The sequence below is a fragment of the Loxodonta africana genome, chromosome 16 (genome assembly GCF_030014295.1).
Source record: "Loxodonta africana isolate mLoxAfr1 chromosome 16, mLoxAfr1.hap2, whole genome shotgun sequence".
Classification (NCBI taxonomy): Eukaryota; Metazoa; Chordata; class Mammalia; order Proboscidea; family Elephantidae; genus Loxodonta; species Loxodonta africana.
In genome coordinates, this window is record NC_087357.1 from 37,639,924 (window position 1) to 37,649,680 (window position 9,757).

The 9,757-nt window shown below is 39.5% G+C and overlaps 1 protein-coding gene across 1 annotated transcript in view; it reads right to left on the reverse strand.

Annotated features, from left to right (window-relative positions):
• DNTT (DNA nucleotidylexotransferase) overlaps window positions 1-1,137 on the reverse strand; it is a 44,888-nt gene extending 43,751 nt beyond the window's left edge. The window contains exon 1 of the mRNA XM_023546870.2: window positions 782-1,137. Coding sequence (XP_023402638.2) covers window positions 782-984 — 203 coding nt within the window. The 5' untranslated portion in view covers window positions 985-1,137. The remainder of the gene's footprint in view (window positions 1-781) is intronic.
• Window positions 1,138-9,757: the final 8,620 nt, after the last annotated feature.

The window sequence follows — 9,757 nt, forward strand, 5'->3', positions numbered from 1 at the left end:
TCGCAAGCCCCCTGACAGTTTGGCTTGGAACCACCATTTATGCCAAAATTCTAATACACTTGTTACTGGATTTTGTTTTGTTTTCTCTTCCATCTTCCATACCAGCTTATATAATAGTTAAAAACAAAAAACAAGGATAATTGCTACGAGTAGCGTGTGGGTTTATGAGTAAACCAGTCTAGGTGGCCCAAATGATTGCTTCAATTGCCAACTAACCTGGGCTCTGATCTTATCACAATCAGCACAGTGTCTACCACCCCTGGACATAGCAACCACTAGATCTTTACCAGGATCCCTGGCTATGAATCGCATTTGGATGGCTCTTCAGAAAAGCATGATCAAAGCCATACTTGGGTGCCTGTGGTGAGGCAGCTACAGTCACTAATCCTAGTCTATCACAAACAGCCAAATATCTAGGTAAGAGCCAAGCAACCAAACCATTCTCTCTGTCTCAAAGAATGGTCAAGAATGAAATTGAATGGATTTAATATTAAATTTTCCAAATTGTTTCCTGTTTATTAGATGCCTTATCTCGTACCTAAATACCTTATCTCATAATAGTGAAAGGCACAAACAAAAAACTATCTTATCATTTGGCGCCAACTAGTTTCAATATAATTGTGTTCAGTTTTACCTCTTTTTCCCCTTAATTTTCTCAAGATTGCTTTTTGATTTCAGATCTGTTCTTCTCCCAGTGAAGAAAGCACATCTTTCTTGGCTTCCAAAAGACCTGTTCACAAAGTCCCTGCTTATTTACAAAATGAAATCTGTGATGTCCTACCTGAGCTCATTTTCAACCCTGAACCCTTTCCTTCGGGCCAACTCCATGAGGAAGGCTCTGCGGGACGTTCCCATTTTCTTCTCCAAAATGAAGAGGACCAAATCCTGAAACTTGATGTCCTGAGGAGTGGTGGCCATTGATGCACCCATAGGTCTGGCTCTCTTCTTCCGAGGGCCCGTGTGGGCCATTTGTAGTGGATCCATGGGAAGAGGATGCTGCTGCTTCTGGCTCTGCCAGCAAGTGGCATCTCCCACAGTGAGGGCAGAGCCTGCCACTCTCCTTCCTGAAGAGTTTGAAGTTGTCTCACCAGCAGACTCTGAAGCCAGGGCAAGGCTTCATGGGCACTGACTGCCCTGGCAAGGGCTTCCTGCTGAAGAGCTCTGTTCAGTTCATTTGTCCAATATGATGATTATCATGAAAACAGTAAATTAAGATTTTGCTTTCATGTACACACGGAGTAATCTCATGAGATCCTCAGATTAGCCTTATGAGGAAGCTAGGGGTGCATCATTGTTCCTGTAATTTATGTGGTTATTTTTCAATTTGCTGAGGCCCCTCTGTTGTTCTATTTATCCCTTTTAACTTCCTGCCTCACTTGTCTTCTCTTCCTCCCACAATCACTGCGATGAATTTGGTTTCTACAGTTTGCATAAAAACAGTTTGCATGGGTATTATAAATTGTGTATGTTTTTTATATTTTACATAAATGGTACTCTTATATTTCTCATTCTGCTGCTCACTTTTTTTTTTTTTTGCTCAGAACTGTTTTTCAGGCCCATCCACACTGCTCATGTTCTAATCTGCTGCTTCTAACTGCTCCATAGTGCTTCGTTGTGGGCATTTACCATATTTTCCCCACATTGGTGCATTTTATAAGTGAGGAAACCAAGGTTCAGACAATTCGACCCCAAGGTCCAAGGTCAATAGAAAAGGGACTGAATCAGGGTTAGAATTCAGGTCTTCTGACTCCAAAATCTTATATATCTGTTTTTTGGTTTTTTTTTCTTTTTCCCAGTCAGTGGACTAAGGTTGCCCAAAGGAGCCCTGGTGGCACAACAGTTAAGTGCTTGGATGCTAACCAAAAGGTTGGTGGTTCAAACTCACCCAGTGGCTCTATGGGATAAAGACCTGGTGACCTGCTCCTGTAAAGATGGCAGTCCAGAAAATACTATGGGGCAGTTCTACTCTGTCACATGGGGTTGCTTTGAGTCAAAGTCGACTCTATGGCACCTAACAACCAGGCTGCCCAGAGAACAATCTGTAATATAACCCTTAAAACAGAACTTTTGGTAAAGGGTGGGATGACCTTTAGGTAAGAATCACTGCCATAAAGAGACATTTCCATGGGTTTATATGCAAAATCAAATATGCACCTTTCACCCACACACTTAATAGATCTCATTTCCGGAGCATGTACTATGTGGCCAACGCCAAGCCAAGTGCCTACAAGCCTGATTAATGGGTTTGTCACAGCACCACTGACAGGTAGGTGACGTCATCTTCATTTGATTAAACAACTCACTCAAGGTCACAGAGCTTGTAAATGATCACAGTAAATGGTTGATCTGGGACTTGAACTCGGACTTGTCTGATTCTAAAATCTGTGCTCATAACCATAGAGAAGTCTTTTTGACACATATCTTCCACACTAACAATGTGAGCTCTGCTTACCCACTCTACCATGTTATTTGGGACTTTTGGCTACCTCCAAATGCACATGAGCCCCTCAAGTTCTCGGTGTTGCTCAGGAGAACAAAATCATAAACCTTCAGCTGGAAGTTATAGAGTAATAGATTGTAGCTCTCTGAAACTGAGAAATTTTTAGTAACTAGAGCTTCTTTTTCTAGAGCTTTCTAAAGCATAGAGAAGGCCACTTTGTACGGTGGTATATTACAGGTCATGAAAAGTGTTCAAATAGAGGCTGGACAACTGTTCGTTGAAAATGTTATAGAAGGGATTCAAACATCTGGTAAGGACTTGTAGTACAGCTGTGAGATAAGTATTCTGCAATTGCTTGCTGGAGATCAAAATTTGGAAATGAGAGTCCATGCTGGCCCTCACTGTTAGGGGTTTGGTTACTGAAGTGCGGCATGCTTCATGTCAGACGTGCCTCCGCAGCATGGAGCAAGCAGAGGGTTCGACCAAGAGTGTGGGGTGGTTGTGTTCATTCCCAAGGTCTGGCCTAAGGAAGAATCAGCATGTCACCTAAACAGTAGAGGGAGTAAGAAGGTGTGGTCCCCCTGAAACACCTCCAAACTGACTCTCCTTTCAAGCATCATGTAGACAGGGAAGTACTTAATGAAGTGTCAAAGGGCTATCTTACGTTTGGGTCAGGTGCCTTCCTTGATCCCACAGTCCTCTGCATATTCTTACCAATAAAAGCATGTGTCATTCTGTGTTATAATGATCTCATCCCTTCTATGTACCCCCATTAGGCTTTGAGTCTTATCGGGGCAGGAACAATTTAGTTCTTATTCAGAATTGAATTCCCAGCACCTAGCACATTGCCTGGTACAACCAAAACCTGCTGCTGTAGAGTAGATTCTGATTCACAGTGGCCCTATAGGACAGAGCGGAACTGCCCATATGGTTTCCAAGGTTGTAAATCTTTTTTTTTTTTTTTTTTTTACAGAATATAAGACTTATTTTTAATTATCAAATTGAACATACATAAAATGGCTATTTCAAATCACCATAAAAGTTCCTAAAAGCTTACTCTGAATCTCTGAACACATGTCACTGGTAACAAACAGTTCATTCTCCAGTTCTGATCCACAGACCACATTTTTTTTTTTTCTAAATTTTATTTATTTTATTGTTGTTGAGAATCTACACAGCAAAACATACAGCAACTCAACAGTTTCTACATGTACAATTCAGGAACATTTATTACATTCTTCGAGTTGTGCAGCCATTCTCTCTCTCATTTTCTGAGTTTTTCATCCATCATTAACATAAACTCACTGCCCCCTAAGTTTCTATCTAATCTTTTTCAAATTGCTGTTGTCAATTTGAATCCATTTAGATAGTTCCTGAAAAAGCATAATGCTCAAGGCAGATTTTTTTTTTTTAAACTAGTTAAGCTAAACTATTATTCAGTTTTAAGATGACTTCAGGAGATGTTTTTGATTTAAGGTTTAGAGATTTTCTCGAGGCAATAGTTTCAGGGGTTCATCCAGTTTCCATGGTTCCAGAAAGTCTAGAGTCCATGAGAATTTGAAATTTTATTCTACATATTCCCCCTTTTGATCAGGATTCTTCTGTGGAATCTTGGTCAAAATGTTCAGTAATGGTAGCCAAGCACCATCCAGTTCTTCTGGTCTCATGGTAAAGGAGGCAGTTATTCACAGAGGCAATTAACCACGCATTCTGTATCCTCCCCCATTCCTGACTCTTCTTCCTCTGTTGCTCCAGGTGAATAGAAACCAATTGCCATGCCTTGGATGGCTGCTTGCAAGCTCTTAAGACCCCAGGCACTATGAAACAAATTAGGAGGTAGATGCACTAAACACATTGTAAGGCCAATTAACTGCGATGTCCCATGAAACTATGACCCTAAACCTCTAAACTAAGGAACCAATCCCGTGAGGTGTTTGCTCATACACAAGCAGATTCAGCAGCTACTTTTTTTGTCATTGTTGTAAATATACCTATCACACAACTTTTGCCAATTCAACTTTTTACTAGTGTACAACTTATTGACAGCAATTACAATAATTGGCTGTGCAACCCTACCCTTAATCAATGCAATTTTTTCATCACCATTAACTCCTCTTTTCCTCCTCCCTCCCACCCCTGGTAACCACTATTAAACTTTGGTCTCTATACATATGCCTTTTCTTGTCTTTTTGGATAAGTGAAGTCATACAATACTTGTCCCTTTGTGATTGACTGATTTCACTCAGCATAATGTCTTCAAGCTCCATCCATACTGCAGCATGTCTCAAGACTTTATTTCTCCTACTGGTTGAGTAGTATTCCGTTGTATGTATGCACCACATCTTGTTTATCCACTCATCTGTTGATGGACCTACAGGTTGTTTCCACCTTTTGGCTATTGTGAATAGTGCTGCAATGAAAATTAGTGTGCAAGTCTCTTTTTGAGTCTCCGATTTCCAGTTTTTGGGTATATACCTACGAGTGGAATTGCTGGGTCACATGGTAGTTCTAATTTTAGTTTATTGAGGAACCGCCACACTGCTTTCCACAACAGCTGTACCATTTCACATTCTCATCAGCAATGGATAAGAGTTGCAATTATTCCACATCCTTGCCAACATCTGTTATTTTCTCTGTGTGTGTGTATGTTATTATTATTTTTTAATCTTAGCCCTTAGTTGGAGTGAAATGTTACTGCAGTTTTGATTTGCATCTCTCTGATGGCTGATGACGTTGAACATCTTTTTACGTGTTTGGTGGCCTTTTGAATATCCACTTTGGTTAAATATCTAGTCAAGTTCTTTGCTCATTTTACGATTGGGTTATTTGTCTTTTTGTTGTTGTCAAAGTTTTATGTATATTTTAGTTATTAAATTCTCGTTGAATATATGGCTTCTGAAGATATTCCCCGAGTTGGTAGTTTGTCTTTTCACTTTTTTTGTAAAGTCTTTTGATGAACAAATTTTTTAATTTTTATGAGGTACCATTTATTTATTTTGTCTTTTGCTGTTTGTGCTTTTTTATTATTATATTAGATAATCAATTGTTGAAAGCTAGGCCTGATGCATTGCCCCTACTTGTTCTTCTAAGAATTTTAGAGTTTGTGTTTGAACATCTAGGTCCCTGACCCATTTTGAATTAGTTTTTGTGTATGTATGAGGCACAGATTCTGTTTCATTTTTCCACATGTGGAAATCCAATTTTCCCAGCACCATTTACTGAAGAGGCTCTTCTTTCCTTATTGAATGGACTTGGCACCTTTGCCAAAAATCAGTTGACCACAGACAAATGGGTTTACTTCTGAACTTTCAATTCTATTCCATAGGTCTATGAAAACCAAAACCAAATCCATTGCTGTGGAATCAGCTCTGACTCATAGGTCTTTGTTCTATCGAAGTGGTGTATTACGTCGATTAATTTTCTAATGTTGAACCATCCTTGTACCCCTGGAATAAATCCCACTTGGTCTTAGTGTATGACTCTTTTAATATGCTGTTGGACTCTGTTTGCTAGTATTTTGCTGAGGATTTTTTCGTCTATATTCATAAGAGATATTGGCTTGTAATTTTCTTTTGTTGTGTCTTTGTCTGGTTTGGATATCAGGGTTATGTTTGCTTCATAGAATGAATTAGGAAGTATTCCTTTCTTTTCTATTTTTGGAGGAGTTTAAACAGTATTACTGTCACCTCTTCTCTAAATGTTTGGTAGAATTCCCCAGTGACACCATCTAGTCCAGGACTTTTTTTGTTGGAAGAAGGCTATAAATCTTCATGGGAACAGACTGCCATATCTTTCTCCCCTGGGGTGGCTGTTGAGTTCCAACCACCAACCTTTTGGTTAGCAACTGAGTGCTTTAACCACCGTGCAACCAGGACTCCTCCTAGTACAAAAGCTACCAGTAAATATTTGTGGAATAAATGTGAATTCAAATGTAAGTTAATGTTACTATTATTATTATTATTATCATTAAGTATTAAGTATTAAGCTTTTGAGTTGTTTGGGTAACTGTGATATGAATTTTCTGCCATGACCACCTTTCTCCATCCCACACACCTCCGACTAAATAGTTCTTCAAGACGAACAAGTATAATGCAGTTAAGACATATTTTTTTTCCATTACGGCATTATTTATAATTTTGGAAATTTAAAATACCCAAACACTCAGCAGTGGGAGACTGGTAAATAATAATATATCCATACAACAGAATACCAAGTAGTCATTTAAAATGACATAGAAAGGAAATTTTGTAGAAAAATTCAGGGAGAATTTAGCTTGACCTCATGGTTTAATCCCTTGTCTTTCCTTCCCAATCTAATGTCCATCAACAGGTAAATGTGTAAACAAAATGTGGTATACTCACACAATGTAATGCTACTCAGCAATAAGTAGGAATGAACTACCAATCTAGGCATTATGCTGAGCAAAATAAGCCAGATATAAAAGAATGTATACTACATGTTTCTGTTTATCAAAATTTTTAGAAATTTTAGAAAAGGGAAATCTAATTTATAATGATGGTAAGCAGATGAGTGGTTGTCAAGGGCTAAATCTCTGGCTGAAGCAGAGAGGAATGACTGAAAAGGGTCTCAAGGGACCATTATGAGGTGACTGAAAAGGGTCTCAAGGGACCATTATGAGGTGATAAAAAGGTTTTATGTGTTGATTGTGGTAGTGGGTACACAGAAGATTACATGGATGTATACTTTGATCAAAACTGATCAAAACAGACACTTAAAATATATATTTCAAGTACACGTTTTCTTTCTTTTTTTAAATTGTTCATTAGGTGAAAGTTTACAGAGCAAATTAGATTCCCATTCAATAGTTTGTACATAAAGCTTTTCATGGCCTTGGCGTCATTCCCTACAATGTGTCAGCACTCTCCCCGTTTTGCCCGTGTTTCCCATTTCCTTTCGTCCTGTTTTTCTACTGCTTCCTGCCTTCTCATCTTTGCTTTTGGGCAAATATTACCTTCTTGATCTCTTATTATTAATTGTTCTAATAAGTACATTCCCCTTGGGTGCTACTGTTCATTTTACAGACTTGTCCCTAGTTTGGCTAGAAGGTGGCTACGACTAAACTACAGCTTTAGTTCCAGGTCAGAAAGGTATCTTAAGGCCATAGTCTCAGGGGTTCCTCCATTCTCTGTCAGACCAGTAAGTCTGGTCTTTTTTGTAAAGTTGATATTTTGTTCTACATTTTTTTCCTGCTCTGTCCAGGATCCTCCATTGTAATCCCAGTCAGAGCAGTCGGTAGTGGTAGTCAGGCACCACCTAATTCTGGCCTCAGGGTCATGGAGGCTGTGGTTCAAGCGGTCCATTAGTCCTTTAGACTTATTACTCCCTTGAGCCTTTGGGTTTTTTCACTCTCCTTTGCCCAGAACTGGATGAGGCCACTAGTTGCGTCTTAGATGGCCACTCGCAAGCTTTTAAGACCCCAGACGCCACTCACCAAAGTAGGATGTAGAACACTGTCCTTAAGAACTATGTTGTGCCAGTTGACGTAGATGTTCCCTGAGTCTACGGTCCTTTAACTTCAAGCCTAGGAACTTCATCCCACGAGGTGTTTAGTTATGTCTAAGAGGTTTCCCTGACTGTGTTACTTGTGTGCTCTATTGTCTATATTAATATATGAGGAGAACCTACAGTCATGTTTTCAGAAATTTCCACTACCAAACCTGTATCTATTGGTGGGTGCACTCCCATACACCTTCCCTCACCTCTTGGCATATCTATCTATGTATCCATTTGTAAATTATTGTTTGTTAATGCTGTTGTTGCAGGACCGCCTATGCTGTAGTAGTTACCATAGCTGTCCTTTTTTCTTGCATTCCTTTCAGGGTCCTCTCTTGCCTTGATCATGTTGTGAACAGCCAGATATTTATGAGCTATCTGGGCAAGTTATCAAGCTTCTCTGTACCTCAATTTCCTCATCTGTGCAATGGGGTTATAGTGATTTCTGTATCATAGGTACTTACGAGAACTCAATAAGCTCTTAAAAGAGTACTGGCATGCAACAAGTGATCAGAACTATTAATTGCTACTATTATAATTACCTAGACCTAGTTCCCCTTCCCCTTGTTCCCCTTTCCCTTGCCTGCTTTTCCCCTGTGTTCTTACATACTATATAGGTATTTTCGACAGAGTACTTCCCACTTGGCCATTTGCTTTCCCTAGACTTCTCCAAAAGCAGTGTCAGGCCCACGCAAGAACAGATCCAGGACCTCAGTGAGGCTTGATGGGTGCTCTACAATGATTCCCAAACTGGCTTTCCAGTAACACCAGTCCCATGAGGTGTTCCATGCAAAAGAAAAAGTTCTGTGGTGAATTAAGTTTAGGGAAACTAGACTAACTCTATATTCCTCATAAAGATTTACAATATCAAAATCTGTTCAACTTTATTTAGCCCAGTGTTTCCCAATTTGCTTGTAGTTTGTTTATTTTGCACCCTGTTGATTACAACAAGGAATTTTGGTGGCTTTGGAGTTACACAGGTTTGGTAACCACCTGCCACTCAACAGGTGTGTGACCTTTGGCAAGTCATTTAACCTGTGGGAGTCTCAGTTTCCTATTTGTAAAATGGTAGTCATGGTGCCAACTTCATGGCATTGTGATCAATAAATGAGATAACATGAAAACAACCCTCCTCACTCACTGTAGGTGTTTGGTCCATGATTCATCCTCCCCTTTGCCCTGCTTTTTCTGTTTGCTGTCAGATAAAACCAGTGTTCATGACTTGGTTAGGTGATGATAGCTATAAAACCAGAAAACAAACACATCTCATCATTGGCTGTCAGTCTCATACACAGTTGCTGCTCTTCTTAGTTTAATACTGATTTTTTCTTCCCCTGTTTGGGTAGCACTTGAAATCCCTATGACCACTCTTAGAGGCCTTTATTGAACACAAGTATATGGAGCAGGAAAGACGGATGAGGGTTGCAGATTTTCTATTAACAAACATTATTTTTATACTCATGAATACTGTTGTTCTGTTTATGTGCGTTAGAAGAAGTCAGTTTGAGAGAAAAAGCTTCTGCTTTCGGCAGTTTTATTTTGTTTTATATCAAGCTGTAGATCTGGGAACTCCGCCATCCTTGAATGTGTGGGCAGGGTTGTGTTTTGGTTTGGTTTTTACCGAGCACCAGCTTCCTTTGTGCCTGAACAGCTGTGTTTGGTTCTTGGCAGCAAGTGTCTTCTGGAACTTAGAACTGTCTCCTGGGGAAATATTGTAGAGTTTCTTGAATGACAAAATCGTTAGAAATGTGCTTCTTGACAGTAAGCTCTCCATCCTTGGTGCTAATAAACCCATGAAAAACA